This window comes from Helicoverpa armigera, chromosome 7 (genome assembly GCF_030705265.1).
Source record: "Helicoverpa armigera isolate CAAS_96S chromosome 7, ASM3070526v1, whole genome shotgun sequence".
Taxonomy (NCBI): Eukaryota; Metazoa; Arthropoda; class Insecta; order Lepidoptera; family Noctuidae; genus Helicoverpa; species Helicoverpa armigera.
Window position 1 is genome coordinate 2,915,453 of NC_087126.1, and position 18,045 is coordinate 2,933,497.

Genomic DNA, 18,045 nt, shown 5'->3' on the forward strand with positions numbered 1-18,045 from the left:
GTACGATTAAGATTCAGTCATGATAATAATTAGTAAACAGAACTATCCGCAAGATACATAGATAGAGATAAACCCCATGACGTGTGCCTACGTCACAAAAACTTGGTACTGCACGAAATTGATGAATCTATGGTGTTGATATGGGTAGAAGGTAATCCACAGTTAATCTGGGTATGAACTCACCCACGTCTTTGGTGCTGTTGATTAGGGTCGTTTTTAACCACTTTTTATTTACTTTAAAGCTCTGCAATTTCAATAATCACATACATCGTTTAAAATATCTAGGGATATTGAAATTGAATCATTTAAGTTGATATTGAAGTCATACAAAGTATTTTGTAGATCTATCAATGAAAATATTCTTTAAAAAAACTACTCATCAAATGCATAGGTACATACACATTCAAGTAAGTATATAACAACGTACACCAAGCTTTAACGCAACAATTCTCAAACCTAACAATTTCAGAACTTCTCAACTCGGCACGTAACGTTCAAACTCCACAGAAACCAATACAATACACATGAAATCTTACAATCCAAAACAATTGCTCCACATATATTGCTTCAAATGACACTTTAGGAACTGTAACAACATTGCATCAGGTTGTAAAATTGTATTACGAGCTACTTCGAACAGTTCGGATGGTGTCTAACGGCCTCAACATGGCTACCGACCGATAATAGCGTTGTTTTCGGCTTCGGAAATGCGACCGACGCAAAGGAAATTCAACTGGACGGAGGAATTCAAATGCCCTATTGCTTAGTGTGCTTACCGTGCCTAGTATTTGTTCGGGGCAACGGCTCCTAAAGTATCGTGGCCTAGATTGCACTGTGCTGAAGAATGACATTGTTTTGTTTTGTAAAAAGTTTGTCCTAAAAAGCTTGGAGCGTAAGATGTATTTGCGTGTGCTCAGAGGTTTCTCTCACACTTTGTTTTGCCAGATTTGGAAAAGTTAGTCCTGTACTAACACAAAGGGATATAAAAAACTTGCAAACAATCAGTTCAAAAATACTGTAAATAGTAACGTTACGCTGAATTAATTAAATATTAACATCTCTTTTTCATTAGTCTAAGATTGAATATGAACTCCAGATCAACCCCTATTCACCTAAGCGAGGTATCAAGAAACACCTGACTCTGCACTAAACATAATATACGAGTATATTAGTCTCACTAGCACGTCTAAGCTGACGTGACTGAATATTAATAATTTACATACCCAAAGTGATATCTGATACCTGAAGAAACTTTACATTTACTGCAAAGGAGAGAGCATCGACCTTACATATTAAGAGGAACTTTGGCTCTCTATTTAGAGCTAGAAATAAGACTTTCCTAGTCTAATAATTAAAAATATTTTCTCTCCCATCAATCGTACCTTAATACAATCACATAAAGTCAAACTACATTCAGGCACATGTAACTAACAATGTAAACGTGAATTAATTGTGCTTCAAATAAATTAAAATCAGACAAATAATATCACATTTTGAATTTCCACGTCAAGTAACCAAAGTTGCAATGCACTAAGGCCATTTGATACATTACAACTTTACACAGTATAACAATCTATCTGTGCCCACCCCCTACTAATGCTAAGCTTCCAATGGATGGCATCGGTCTAATATCAACGCTCGACTGACAGAGGCAACTGCCGATATGACGTGATTAGTACACAGGTACCTACTAATGATGTCTGAGTATGCTCTGTACTTCTCCCTAGAGAATATATTATTATGAAGATGGGTAGCTTCTACAGGGTTAGCAACCTTTAGTATAATGTAGCAGAATGGAGCTTCAGACAACGGACTGGTAAGCTAAGATTATATGAATAAGAAAGTATGTACTGTTTCTAAATGTTTGTGATTATTTCTCTTAATTCTTATTTAGGTGGTACAAAGAAGATAGTTATGGATACATAAATAGGATATTATATGACAACTGATTATGAATTATGTGATAATTATGTAGTTATGTGTTTACTGATAAATAAAATCATTTTTTAGGGTTCCGTACCTCAAAAGGAAAAAACGGAACCCTTATAGGATCACTTTGTTGTCCGTCTGTCTGTCTGTCTGTCTGTCTGTCAAGACCCTTTATCTCAAGAACGCGTGGACGTATCAAGCTGAAATTCACATGAAGTACTCAGGTCTATTGTCCCTTTAAGCTGTGAAAATATCAAACTTCTAAGCCAAGCCAATCAAAAGATACAGCCGATTATGTTGATATTTTCAACAAATTTTCGACACTCGCAAAGGAATCAAAACCTACAGGATACTTCCCGTAAACTCAGAGTCTTGAAATTTGGCATGAAGCATTGTCATATAATGCAAATATAGGAAAAATTACGAAAATCTCATTTTTTAGTTATATAATGTAAAAAAAAATATTTTAATAAAATGAAACTTACTACCTTGTTTTCACGAACGAATAAAGGTATCAAATTGAAATTTATACCAAATACCTAGGTCTATTGTCCCTTTAGGCAGTGAAAAAATCAAACTTCTAAGTTAACGCGACCAAAAGATACAGCAGTTATACCGACACCTTAGACGAATTTCCGTCACACGCTAGGGAATCAAAACCTACAAGGTACTTCCCGTGAACTCAGAATCTTAAAATTCGGCAAGAAGCAACGTTATATAGTACAGATAAAGGAAAAATTGCGAAAATGATAAATTTGAAGTTACATAAAATATTAAAATATTATCAAATCAAATCAAATATTTTCCTCATTTCAATGGGGAATTTAAACGACCAAGTTTGACGTATTTGCGAAATCATTTCTTTGTAGTAAAAGAGTATATGTATGAGTAATGGAAATAGCCGTTTATTTCCATTGTCATCAGGTCAGGATCTGATGATGGAAATCCTGAGGAATCGAGGGCAACTATCAGAAATTGTAGGCATGCATAGGATTAAAACTTGATTCTCAGATGTATGTCTGGTGATACTATCAAACAGTGAAGGTTTAGAGCTTTCCTGATGATGGAGACGTGAGAAAGTCGAGAGAACTCCTCAACGGTTTGATTTAGTAACGTCGTGTTTGGGCTTATATTATTCGTATTGACGAGAACTTTTCACAAAAGTTAAAAATAAAAACTTTTTACTATATGCATCGGTCTAGATCTCGGTGGTTAAATAAATATAGATGCATCCTCTAGACACCGACTTCTAGACCGATGCACCTAACATCTTTTTAATTTCTTTCTTGCTTTTGTTTTCTTGTTGCTTTTTTATATGTTTGTAGTTGGATTTGTTTGTAAAATGCTACAAAATAAAATAAAGCCGACTTTATAAAACAAAGAAAGGGACAGAATTACACTTTTGTCAAGGCTCTAGAAACATAAAGCCAGCAACCCCGAATCCTACTCTCTAGCAGTCGTTGTTACAATTCGACAGTTACAAGTCGTCAGGCAGTTTCGAAAAAAATCTGAAACTGGGGCTCGTTAGGTGATTAATCCCTCAAAAATAAAAGATCCCATTAGAACGGAATTATCATCACCTAAAATAAAATAAGCTCCAACACAAGGTTACGTTATAAATTGTAAAGGAGTTCCCATAACTATATCTGATCTTTGCTATCGATCCCACAATGGCAGTCAAAACTTATCTATATGGAAAGTTGCGGTTGGCGCGAGACTCACTTTTTATCTATACAGGATTTGTACGGAACCCTCGGTGCGCGAGTCCGACTCGCACTTGGCCGGTTTTATTTAATGATAAACTTACTGCAGGTTTTACTGTATTTGATATATTTTTTATTTATACAATCATACAATTAAAATTGACTAGATATTTTAAGTTTATCCAGTCTTCGTATTAAACCATCTTATCTGTCACTCAAACCAACCTGCTTAAAAAACATTACACTGTCACAAAACAACACAGCATCAACCGATTCAAAACACCAAATAAGAAGATGAGGTCACGTTCAAACAATAAACCTTCGCATAACAGTGGAACATCACATTACTTCAGTCTACAGTCTACAGTAATCGTAAAGTCTACATAAAATTCCCATAGTCTTCCCCAGTGTGTGAAACGATGTCGTTTTAAATGATCGTGTAGACTCGAGTGGTAGGAATGTAGATTCAGTTAAAATGTTCATGGCTTTAAGTTTGCTTGTTACATTTCTTACATTGTTTTGAAGATTGTTTAAGTTGAGATATATTGTTGGAGATAAAATGATAAGCATCTAAGTATGTTGAGAGCATACTTAATGACTACTACGGAATGATCTTCAATGAATGTCCTTACAAAATAATGTGCCTACCTGTTGATGGCAAATCTGTCTAATATTAGCTAAGAAATGGCTTAACAGATTTTGATGAAAAACGGTACGGTTAAGCCTGACAGTGCGCTAGAAAGTTTTTTTTTTAAACAGGAAACCATTTTCACGTATGTCTATGATTACCTACCAAGAGTTGAATGAATGTGTCCTGCCATCCAGACTTTTAAGTTTCGTACCATCATTTAAACAGCCTGCTACTTGCCAAATTAATAAACGCTTATAAACCACACGATTAATTATACAGCGATGTTAGATAATGCAAACGTGGTTGATCAAACATTGGAGCTGGCGTAGCGGATATTCCGTAGCATGCTACGAGCTTCATACAATGTTCGTAGCTGCCAGTTCAACCATAAATATAGAACTTTTGAATGTCTATTATAAAGTACAAAATATGTTTCCACTACGACAGTATTTTATTGTATGGTTACTTGGTTGCCAAAACAGTGTTATTCAATGTCTCGGTCATAAGTAACAGAAATTATCCTTTCATAACTTGGCAGAGCCCGCCGGATTTTCTTCATAATTTTTCGAAAATGTGTAACTTTAAAATTACTCTTTCACAAGATGCTTATCTGTATCCGTAAGATACAAAATTTATCTTAGGTTTGGTCACTATTGTACTGGTCAAATATCACTCTGAAAAATCATCCAGGTGTGAGTTATCGAAACGATTAATACTCGAACCCAAGCGGATATCCTGTATAATATACATTTCAATTACGAATAAAAGTTGAAGTAATGGTGTGAGTATGTACTTACGTTGTCGTAAATTATGATTAAACGATTATGTATTCAATCAGGTGAATGCTGAATTATTAGATTTTGATGCTTTTGATAAATGATAACGCGTGGCAGTAGGCGAGCAACATTTTTTTAAAACTTAGCTTGAGTAAGTAAATGTACACAGAACAAAATGCGATTGAAAAGTCGTACTGTTTGTTTATTCAATAATGTACATTTCAACTAAGCAAAGGGATCATATGACTTACATTTAATGTAAACCATAATTTACATTCTTTTAAAGTTTGATTTACATCGTCCCTATCAGCTATATCAATATCGAAGATCCAAAGTTAACGAACGATTTGACCATGATATACGGCACATAGGAAGTTCTTAATACTTCCTATACGCGTGTAACTTACCATATCGTATCCACAAGCGATCCAGGATAATTTATGTGCGATAAATCTTCCAAGTTAAGCTGCTTTCAACATAATTCATATCAATATCATTACACCCGGGTCCACACGTGCCACAAATATTATGATTGGGTAGTAAGGTAATATATTAGTAACTTACTGCTTTTCGTGGTTACCCAGCGTGTGGACCAGAGACGTTTTGAAAGAATCTATTAGATAGATTTTATTTAATCAAACATCTTCTCTATACCCAGTCAGTGGCACCCTCGAGGGGAGAATTTCTTTTCGTTGTTTTAAAACCGCTTTGTTGAGTCTGGACCCAAGGAAGTACATCACACAACGAGAGAAAAATAGGCTCAAGACTGTCTCCATGGGCCTATATCTCTCCATGATTTTAGTATTAGGACACTAATCGTAATCCACCTTATCATACGTGGTTTTAAAAAAGTACCAGCTTTTGTACCACCTTAAAACCACCGTCCCGAACAAAATCAGTGGACTTAAGCTTTTAATAAAGCGACTACTTCTTAAAACCACGTTATATAATAAGGTGGCATGTGTTTTAGTCACATGATGATGATAAAAAGAACATAATATTCTTATTTATTTGCCAAAAGATAAGACTGCGAAACATTATTTATTTCAAGGTAAAATATGTTTTTTCAGTCATCATAATGATATTTCTTAGTACCAGCGTTAATTTTCGATTAATAAACAAAGTAATTTAAGAACGGAATAATTTTAAATTAAAGTATTGTTTCCCCGAATTCGTGAAATAAATATTATTCCAGCTTAAGTTCGCTATAATCAACGGAATGGTGCCTACTTTGTTAATTGCTTCGCAGAAATATTTTTAATACACCTACAGTATTCTGTTTTACTGAAATTGGTATATCTTATCGTCGTAACATTCGGTTATAATCATAATTTTATGTTTCTTATCACTTAAATAAGTGAACCTGTACAGGACACATACACATTATGTAGGTAATTATGAGTTTATTATTTATTTGTGTCGCAATAAAAGACATATTGTAATAGTTTTTTTTTTTAATGTTTTAAGTCCCTTAATAGAGACTGCAAATGTAAAAACAGTAAAAAGTTAGCCTGTGCCTTTTTTAGGCTCTATACATCTCCTCTATAATATCACCCAAAATCATTTACCTAAATCAGGTTTTGGTGTACATAAGTGTGTCAGGCAGCCTACTTACTGTTACTTTCGTATTCATAATATTATGTTAGTCGAAATCTTTAGTAAGGACTTCGCAATCAACAACAATTTCAATCGAAATGCGTTTGCGGGTAAACTATGAACAGACTCGCAAGAACTATCAATTGGTCGTTAGCACAACCTGTTGACAAACTGCGCTAACTAAGTTCGCACAAGTTCACACTGACATTAATGGCTTACCATACACGCGATGGTGAAATATCTGAGTTATGTGACTTGCTTGTTTGTGCGCAAATTAATTTTGAATCACTTAAAATCTGTACTTATGCTTACGTATGCACGTACGTATGTTTGCTTGAGGAATAAACCTCAAGTACTGTTCCGATTTGAAACATTATTTCAGCGTTAGATACCCCACTTGTGGCAAAAGACTATGGGCCACTTTTTATACCTACTGGTGCGTTAAGAAGTTGTGACGGGACAAGAGTAAAACTGCTCGCAGAAGCTCATCCTTTAATTATGTATTACAAACATTTTTAAATAGAGCGAATTAGATAAATTATAATTAGGTACATGTTGATTAGGTATTTTATATCTTGCAAGAAAAAAATACTATGTGGTATATACTTTTTATCTCGCTAGCTACCTACATAAAAAGAAAAGCAGGTCCATGAGTAAAAGCCACTACCATAAACGGAACATCCTTCCAGAACATTCCACCACAGTTTACCAGCTCACCTACAATTTTACGATAACGTTCAACCAAAGAAAAAAAAAACAAAAGACTTTCTGAGACATTTTCCCGTTCGACAATCGAATGCGTATGAGTGATCGGCCGATTGATTCCTCAGTAAGTAGTACAATGTGCGTACTGGAATACAAAGTGAACCCGAATCTTACGAAATAACATCGTCAAGGATAGTTCCTTTGACGTTCCGAAGCTTTTTCTATTGAAAAAAAGGGGACAATTGTTTTCGTGAATGTTTCGGCATTCTCTTTGAGATGTGTCGTTGAAATGTTTTTGAAACATGTCCGCTTGTGTGGATGATGTTTTTGAAGTGTAGATTTTATTGAAGTCTGAAAAATAAAAATGTGTAACACTCCTTCTAATCGTTATGAATGCCGAAGTAAATCTTTTGTTGGACTTTTGCGCTACTTAAACGATTTGAAAAGTTACACAGATATTACATAGCCTAAAAAGGTCGTAAGCTTTATTTTAATGCGGGTGAGGGAAGTACTTGGTTGTGTATGAGGTTAGAACCGCGGGGAATAGCTACTTCTAAATAAATACAAGACAGTATGAAAAAATCCCAATGAAATATCCAGATTTATTCACAAAACGACAAAAATCTACACAAATACATGATACAAAAGTAAAAACCAACATCAAGAACTAAAAATTCCACAGTAAAAAATCCATTAAAACTTTCCATTTCATTCCATTGTAATACGGTTATATCAATAATAACTGATAGAGTCAGTCGTTTCCTTACACTATAGATCGCACAGAACACAATCTAAAAAGCAATTTCCTTTCCGATTTAGTTGCTCAAAACGAGTCATCGGAACTTTACAGTGAATCTTACAAGTATTCCATTTATTGCAAGACAAGCTTCTACTAGCTGCCTTTACCTGCATCTTTGTGAATTACTTCTCGTACCTGTATCAACAGCTTACGGCATTGAGCTCTGTATAAATAAATGGGCTACCTGACGCTTGAAATACTTTTCCCAATGAACTCTTCAGCTTCAGGGCAGAATCTATTGAAACCAAGTGATCTTCCAAGCAACTACAGCATTTACCAAGTAGGCGTTTTGCATTATACAGTGGAATAACAAGTCATCCACAACAGTTAGAAACTTTTATCCACGAAACTGCATTCACGACACAGATCACAATCATTTATACAAAATTTTAGTCAAATTGCATCTCTGTAGTAGTACACAACATACATAGACATATAACAAGTAATCAGATACGATAGAATGAGTGCAAAGTCCGTAAAAACGGGAGGTACTGGTCTTGTAGCGTACCCTAGTATGACTATCATTCTTGCTGATGTGAACATTCTGAATAGACTGATGCCGACGTCTGGGGGAGGTCTTGTAGTCACGTATAGGGCTCCGACCAACCAGAACGGAGCTAAGTTCTTGAGCTCCGATAGATAAGCGCGACGGACGATGTCGGGGTTCGGGAATATGCCTTTCCTCACCCAAGTCATTGCAGCCATGGGACTTAGGGCCAATAGTTTCACCACCAGTAAAGCCGAATGTACCATGTACGTTTGAGTCAGTGGATGGTCCAAAGTAATTGTTATCGTCATTTTTATTTTAATATTTTGAATGTGTTTGTTTACTTTGCAATTTTGAAGTCTGAATGACGTTTACATTTTTTTTATGGTGACATTGGTAGGCCCGATTGTAGGCCTGAATAGAGGTAATTTGGCTTGGGACGAGCAGGAAATGAAAATATATTATTTGCCTTAATAAGACAATGTATGCGTATTGTCTCATTGTGTGGGTCGTAAACTTGAGAGAATTTCATTAGCCTTACCATATACTAGCTTAGCAGTACATAAAAAGGGCTTCAATATTATCCCTTGAAAATATAAAGATTTGAATATATTTTCATTGTTATCCCAGCACCTTGTGTGCTGGCCCATCTTCAATTTTACCTCAGATTTGAATAAAGGCCTTACTACTTCTAATCATCTCTCTTAATTAAGTAAAAACTTGAGCTCTTGGAGCCACTTACTATTCAAGGCATTTCTTACTCTTCATAGAAGCAGGGCCACTACTGTTTTCCAGTAGTTATAGTAAAAACATCCGTTGCAAAATCCCTCAACGAGTGAAGTTATAACTTCAGCACGTAAAATAACCTTTTTACGGTTCGTAAAAAGGTTATTTTAACCGGTTCCTTGCTATCACAATTTAACCACATAATTCTGAAAGAACTAAGTAATTAAACATCATGTAGGTAGTTTTCGTCGAATCTAGGAGGTATTACGACAGTTTCAAAATAATGCATGAATTTCTAGGACACACTCTCCAACGCAGAAACTACTAAACAAAGTAACACATGCTCTTGCTAACGAACGAATTTTCAAGCAATTCAACCAAAGAACTGTGGCAGTACGCCAACAAAATTTCCAGACAAAGTTGATGACACGATGTCATATTCAAGCGCAAAGCCAGCTATTCCAATTCAGAACTTTCTTTGAACCCAAATGCCTGCAAACCACTGACAAGCTTGCACCAAGTTTCATCTGTAATGCCAGCTTCACACATTCATATTTCACCAACATTCGTACCAATGTTTGAACAAAAAGTAGTCACAAGACCAACAGTTACCAACTTCCAAAGTTGCTATGAGGGCCAATTCAATTTGGAGCCTGCATAGTCAGTATAAGTTACACGATTTAAACGCTGTACAAACGTTTTGGGCCAATATTCGGAGTATGGTCTTATCATTACTTTGTAATGAAACGACTAGTCAGTAACATTACTCATTACTGAAAGCAGATGCAGTAGCTATTTGGCGTTACTGTCAATTTACTTTTGATTGCTATGTAAGTACTGCTTTGGAATATGGGTTTTTTATTTACTCCAGCAGCCGGTTGCATAACAAATCACAAATAATTTATGTATTATTATAAATCTTGGGCAATTAAGATGTGCTAAATATAACTCGATTTAATTATTCCAAACAATCATAGCTAAACTAAGTTATTTAAGTACTGATGAATAATACATAATCTCTGCGTTAGCTTTAAAAGGGTTCGCTCTTCCATTAAGTTTGTGAACGGAGTCAACACGACAACTTCGAAAATTCTGAACGAGGAGCGAACGCAGCCATCGGGAAATCTTCAAACTTCCAGTTATTCGACTATTGATCTCTGAAGTTGAAATAAATAGAGCGGATCGGCTATAAAGCAGGGTTCCGCTCCTTTTACATTAATTTCATGAACATTTAAGCCTGTGGTTCATCCAGACACAGTAATTAAATATAACAACATTGAATAAGAATGCTTTTAAAAATGAATCAGTTATCAGGTAAATGCTACCATTCTATGATATTATATTCTTATTGATATTCTTGTTTTACCAAAAAACGTAATCACAAAAGTATACAAATGGTTAAACGAGAAGTTACCGCTATAAACTTCGAAAATAAAAGAAAAACCCGCATGTATAAAGTTTCACATTATATTGACAAAGATATACATGATCTTTTTGCCTTTATAGCCACATAAATCCGACGACACATTGTTCATATGAATTTCAAACGCACAAACATTTTGTGTAGCTGTTCCGGTACTTTTATAGCGCGCTCCTGTACGTATACACTACGTTTGCGCCCATAAAACTTGTTATTGCAAACGAAACGAAGAAAGCCATTTCTTTGGCCAGTCTTGGTAACGTGTGTAAGTAACCTACCGCTGCTATCATCCTTGCAAACACATACAATCGGAGAAGGGATCGAGCTGCAATTGGGTCTGGAGAAGTTGTCATATATAAGGCTGCTACCAGCCAAAAAGGCGTCAAATTCTTCAGGTCACTAATATTTGCGCGTTTCACTTTCTCAGGGTTACACACGATACTGGCTAAAGGAATTAAAGCTAATAATTTCAGTGCAAGTAAAGCAGAGTATAAGAAATAGCTCTGCATCAAGAATGAGCTCGCCGATTCGATAGACATTTTTGTTATAATGTAATTTTTACATTGATTTTTATGTATACTTTGTCAATCTAATGATAAACCTTTGGTGATAAACATTGTCACTCGTTTGTCATAGAGTTCTAGAGTAGGTAGGCAAAGGCTTAGTTTTAATATGTAGGTAAAAGGTTTTATTCAGATCTGGGTAGCTTCTGAGTAGGTATACCTAATCAAGGAAATTCCTATAAGTATTTTCTCAATATTCCGATATTCTAATTCAGGAAACAACAACTTGAAAATAAATGTATCTGAAAAATATAGGCCTCGGAAATTCGAGGGTAAAATTTTAATCCGTATGATGAAGTTCTAATTTCTACCGCACAGCTAAAGACCCACTTATCGATAATAGGGTATGTGGATATCCTCAACATACAAAGCACCAATTAATTAATTTTAACTCGAAATAATTGAGGTTCTGATCCATAATTGACTTTTTTGTTCCTATCAACGTTGATTGACGACCCTTATGTAATGACACCAAACATTTATTTTATATTAAGCCAATTAATTAGTCGCTGGCCAATCAATTTTCGCCATAATTAATTCGAATATTAATATGTTTTAATATTAACCAGAAATTGTGCTTGATTTTATGCATATTTTGTAAATTGGTCTATGTGAGTCTCTTTTTAATCAACACTGATTTTCAATCTACATTTTTAATTACCCTTTAGTGCATTTTCGTTGAAGTGAATTTACGTGCAGTAAGCATCCTAACATGTAAGCAGTAATCATTCCTCATAACTGATGTTCTGTATTTACTACGATGCAACATAACTGAACAACATTACTAAATAACTATACAGTACCGTCTACCTCAGGGAATAGTCTTGAGGACAACAGAGTGCAAACGAAGAAAACAAGTGAACGTGCATGCTTGGTACATTGGTAGCTGTTCCTGTCACGTCGGCGAGGAATTACCTTTCCAAACTTTGTGGAGCGAGCGTGACGGAGTTGTTTAGAGATATTCCTTTTTTTTAGGTTTGTGATGTGTGGAAAGTAAATTTTATATTCTTTTACATAGTTGCAATGAAGAATATACACACTGAGAGGTGAATCTGCGCTGCACCAATTTTCTCTTTTTATTCACAATGCTCTTGGCAAAATTAAGACTGTTAAGGGATTTATTTGCTTGTTATTGCTAAAAATGATATTTATTTTGTTGTATACAACACTTTTACATGGCAAATTAAAACGAAATGAAGTCGGTATTTTCTGTGTCGTTAGGTACTTTATTGACATAATCAATACTTACACCTTTCGTCTAAAAATCAACCTACAAGTTAATATAACTTCGTAAACCCCAGTACGCTTCATTGTAAACGTAAGACTTACTACTTACATTGCAATAGTTCTATGTCCCAAGGAACCTTCTAGAAAGGAGATGGTACGAGAATTCTTGTAACTATAGTCTCCCAAGAGGCGTTAGTTAAACGCAGCCTTGCACTCTGAAGTTAACGCCTATTTACCGTGAGTAAGTATGGGTAACTTTTGATATGTGAATATGTAAGTTTAAATTAATGTGTTCAAACTTGAGTGAGATCTTTCGAAGAGAATAGGAGACAGTTTTAGTTGTTCTTGAGTGATTGTTTTACGTACTTCTACTAAAAATTGTGTGCCACCCAATAAAATATTTTCAGAAGTCTTAACCAGATGCAGTTTAGTACCAGTTTTACGTTGAGCGACTGCAAACTAACCACTTCAACCCATTTACATTTCCCCGATACCCCCTATACAAGACTGTTTATCAAACATTTATTTCCCTAAATGCTGTCCCGACATTATTAAACATGTTTAAATAACCACTAGAATCACCACAATAAAATAACAAAACTGAAGAAATGTAATTTGAATATCTACTATTTATTATTCGTTCACAACAAATCAATCAGTTTTCCAAGGGCCCATCCCTAGACATTATAACACAATAGGTTGTTACAATCAATGTTTATTTTCCATACAATTGTCAGTCATTCTCGTTGAAAGCATTTTTTATATAACAATGTCTCTTATTTCGTAGTTGTAACAAAAAACTTTTGGATTTGACCTTTGGAAAAGATTTAAGATATTATTTAAATCCGAAAATATTTGTTTCTGTAATCATTAATTAGCTTTGTTTCTAAATTAATAACTGGCTGTTCTTAGCAATTTGACCAACGTCTTGAGAGGCCCAGGTGAAGAGTACTTTCTGAGGCTCTAGATTATCTATAAAATCAAATTTAATTTAAATTAGTTTAGCAATTACAGCGTGAAAGTGTGAGATATTGACAGATGAATCTGCATTATGAAATTTATAAATGCTTTTGAGAAGCATTGGTTTAACACTGACGTGACACTTAGCACAATATATTTTCGGCAGGCGCTGTAAATTGAATTGCATATGCCACTTTATGCCACTGATTCTTCCACGAAACAAAATACTAGGTATGTGACCAACAATTACCTTCTTCAAAGTTTATTTTCTTATTCTCTTAAGATAACTCCAGCTGCATTTAAAAGAAACTAAAGAAATAACCCACTTTAGTGGCGCACTTTGAAACATACTTTGTTTCGAACTTCCTCGCAGTTTAACCAAGAATAAAGTGCTTACGCTATGACATTCATAAGTTCTTAAGTTCTAAGCACATCGTGAAAGTTTTAATTAAAAAATCTGAATAGCATGCAGCTTGGAAACAGTTTTTAAATTCTAGTCATCTCCTTTCTTAAAAGACTTGAGCATCTTAAGTGGGCAATGCAGGAAGTGAACCGCTTCACCTTCTGTGAGAAAATTTCCTTTGAGCTTTGAAATTCATTATATTTTTATTATAATTCATTTAGGTTTTCGTGTTAGAAATTGCGCGTATATTTTCTGAACTTAGTCTAGCGTGTTGTTTACCAAACAAGAAAGTATTTTGTTGTAAAAATTTTTATGACTTTACAAAGTTCCCTTACTCATTCGACAGCCATCAGCTACTTCAGCATTCATCTAGAAATTCAACATTCTAAAGATATTAACTATCCGAAATTAGATCAAACAATAGTAGTTAGTAGCCTTTGTATTATGCAGCTCTCAGGCTTACCTAAGCATTTGTTGCATTAACAATACTGCTTAGTTATTGTTATCTAAAACTACATTAGGGATGCTTGTTATCCCTATAATATTCATTGGGATTAATTTTGATATGAAGATGCGTCTTCACCTGAGCCAAATATAAAAATAATGCTCCATCTCCTTTACAAATCAACGCTCTTTTATGTACTAATATTACCAGAAAATAACTCAAAGGCTAACCCGCTGTTCTCACAAATCTCGCAAACCAAACGTTGGCGCATTCGAGTGGATTTAAGAACTCAATATTAATCTTATGAGGACGTACTCCCGACGAGGGAACTTAAGCTGGAGGGCTTAGGTGTGAAGTGGCCCTTCAGGAAGTACTTTGCTTTGTCCCTTCGTTTATGAATCAAGAAAACTGGCGTAAAATCTACAAGTGAGGAAAATTAAGAAATCTCATTATTTGGAAGTGAACATTTTTCATAATCTTAATGACTGTCTGAGTTGTAAAGCATCTCTGATATAAATATCAGAGATGCTTCTCCTTAAAATAACTGGCGTTGATGCTCGCTAACAAAGCCAGAATTCAATAGAAATAAAACAAGAACTTATAAAGTTACACTTTTTATTCGCTCATGCTTACTGTTTGGTAGACTGATTCAATGTTGTAATATTTAGTTCTTATTTTAGTAGCCACGACGCTGTGGGTTGCTTCTCTGGCCCGGGTTTTGCTGACTGCGCTGGGTCTGTCTCTGCGGATTGCTTGGGTTAGAGTCCAGGGATTCTGAAAATTGAAGGGGGATATCAATAATCTATACTAATATTATAAAAAGGTAAAATTTGTAAGTTTGTATGTAGAAGGTAATCTTTGAAACCGCTGGGTGATTTCCAAAACTCTTTCATTGATAAATAGCTACAATGTTCCTGAGTGCCATAGGCATATTCTCTGACTTGTCATTGAAACTTGCTCGCGGAAGGACCTAATGAACGCGTCCGACCATGCTCTCGCTGTGGCGACATATTGGGCTGACAAACTGTTGTAACACTTATGTGGTAAAACTGCTGAGCGATCTGTGCCACGTACTGCAGAGAAGAATATCTAAAACACAACACTGTACAGTTCTATGAATGTAACAGAAATATGAGCTTACGGCGGCCAGCCTGGTCTTGTCTCCCGTAAGGGTTGGGATGAAACGGGTTGGGTTGTTGTGCCGGATTGGGAGGTTGATTCGGTCGGTTCTGGTTGCCACCCCACCCAGGCTGGGTAGTATACCTTTGCCCAAGATTTGTAGCCCTCCTGATGCTTGAATGGGCTTTATAAAGGTTGTACATGATGACTTTGGATGTAGTTTAAATTATAAATGTTATTTAAAACTTTGGAAACATGGCGAATTTGTATTTTGATAAAAAAGTGACTGTTACCTTCGATGACAGTTTAACCTGTCCAAAATTTAGTTCGAAAGTTGAAAATGAGTGAAGACAATAAAATAATGGTCAAGAGACCTCCTTACAGTTTCAGAAAAAAACTCCTGAAACCGAGAAGTCCAACCTTTTTTGAATGGTTGGAAATATAGGTCAGGAAACGAGGCAATCATGTCCTTGAAAATCATTTAACATCATCATATGAAATGGATACTAATAATTAATTTGGGCCAACGTAGTGTAGGATGTCCTGTTGCAAGGTGAAGTTGGATGGACAATTTGAAAAGGGTGCACAAAATTTGGATGATTGGTACTCGTTTGGAGACCTGTTGCCGGTTATTTTACAGTGGACCAACTCTTATGAACCATGTAACAGTGTGACGTTTTATAAGACCCTGCCAAGGGCTACTTTGAATTTAAATATTGACTTCGATTTTGGAGGTCTACTTCCAGCAGTGGATGGCAATTGGGTGATATATGAGGATGACGATGAATTAAAATATCTGTACCTTTAGCAGGTCATACGTCTGTTACTGAGCATCAAGCGTCGCCACAATTTTATACATATAATGACACATATATGCAAAGGAAATCATACTCATGAATATCTAACGAATTGAGTGATTCCATATTCAATCACGTCGATGTGTTGGCGGCGAAACTGAGATCAACTGACGAGGTTCAGATTTGTGGCCTGAAATGTGCAGATATTTTTTTACACACTCGGAAGCAATAAATCTAGGACAGAGAAAAGGGGGAAAAGGATCGGTTAGGACACAGTATCAGTCGGGTAAACTTGTTAGTTTTCTAACCATAGAAGCACAAGGCACAACATTATTCTCTTTTCATTACTTTTCTACCAGCTTTTCTAATATAACATAGGTAGGTAAACGTACATAGTTAATGTAGTAACTAAAAGGTTCAGCAACTTTTTACAGTAAAACAGAAAAACGTTTTTGCCGGACTAACAGATCGTAATAAAAAACTCCCATTTCGAAAGAAATTTAAATTCTATTTATTGCTACAGGAAAAAAAACTTTATAAAAGAAAGCCGATTACGTCAAAGAAAAAGATAATATCGAGTCCAAAAATAGCGAAAATATAAAACAAAGTAAAGTAATTCTAAGCGTACAGTTCGCTACAAATGTCAAAGGTATTTTATTTCCCATTTTAAGGTATTGGGTTCCGTAGAAATTACGTGTGTATCAGTTTAGCAAGTTTCGCGTAGGTGGGATTGACAGCGGTTTTCCGAAGCCTAAGGAGATAATGCTAAAATCGATTATATTGTCAGTTTCCAACGCTACTACGAAAATAGCATTGCGGTTACTTTGATCATTGTCTATTAAATTCGACGTGAATCTAAAGAAGCGCTAAGATCTCTGACTTATACACGTATTAGATACGCTAAAACCAAATTACGCTGCAACGCAACTTAGGTAATTTCGACATACCTGTGCCTGGTTTCACTGGTTACCGATAAAGTGAATATCTGGCAGATAAAGGCTGCTTATAATGTCTGCCAGTTATTTCTTTTCGAAATCTGTAAAACCAAAACTTAAAATTCATATATCAGACAATTTCCTGACAGGCTATCAAGCACTTAAAACTGGCCGCTAGTGTAGTTTATACACAACATAACAAAGTCGTCTCTAATATTTAAAACATGGCGTTACTCTCGGGTATTCGAGCTGACGGACACAAAGCCACGGAGGCACGCTCCACGGAAACATTCATAGCTGAGTCCAGCTTCACATACTTTACACAACTATGCAGCGTCTTAAGACATTCTCTTGACGTAACATGCACCCACGTAGGTATATCCAACAAGGAACTTTATTTTTTACCGACCTAAAAAATGAGGAGGTTTTCCGCGATTTCACAGATTAAATATAGTAGTAATTTATGCGGGGATAATGCAGGTAATTCTATATGTGACAAAAAAAAACAATCGATTCGATCCTGATCTATTACTTGCGGAACCTCTAGAATACCAACAAATAGAAAAAAAAACAACATTCATACTTATCTCTCACTTACTTCCGTAATTTATTTCGACTAAGCATTTTAATTTCATCCAACTTAGATATTCACTAACTAGAAATTCAAGTTCATTAAGATTCAATCGTCGTTCTGTCGGCAAAGAGAACGCTCGCGTTTTTCTTAAATTACTTGTGGGTAGTTACCGTCGAATAAAAAATGGTGATAAAGAAATGTGTAAATTGTAATAGTAATATTACTAAAAAAAATCCCGGACTAGAATGTA

General features: G+C 35.4%; 1 protein-coding gene and 1 non-coding gene across 2 annotated transcripts; both read right to left on the bottom strand.

The window, feature by feature from the left end:
- Window positions 1-8,532: 8,532 nt before the first annotated feature.
- LOC110378466 (microsomal glutathione S-transferase 1) lies at window positions 8,533-8,937 on the bottom strand. The gene has a single exon (XM_021337737.3). The coding sequence runs from the start codon at window positions 8,935-8,937 to the stop codon at window positions 8,533-8,535; it is 405 nt and encodes a 134-aa protein (XP_021193412.1).
- A 6,031-nt stretch (window positions 8,938-14,968) lies between these two features.
- On the bottom strand, window positions 14,969-15,808 carry LOC110378465 (uncharacterized). Its single transcript, XR_010276610.1, has 2 exons — window positions 15,512-15,808; window positions 14,969-15,144 (listed from the first exon to the last, which is right to left on the bottom strand). It is a non-coding gene; the product is annotated as an uncharacterized LOC110378465 (transcript).
- Between the last annotated feature and the right edge of the window lie 2,237 nt (window positions 15,809-18,045).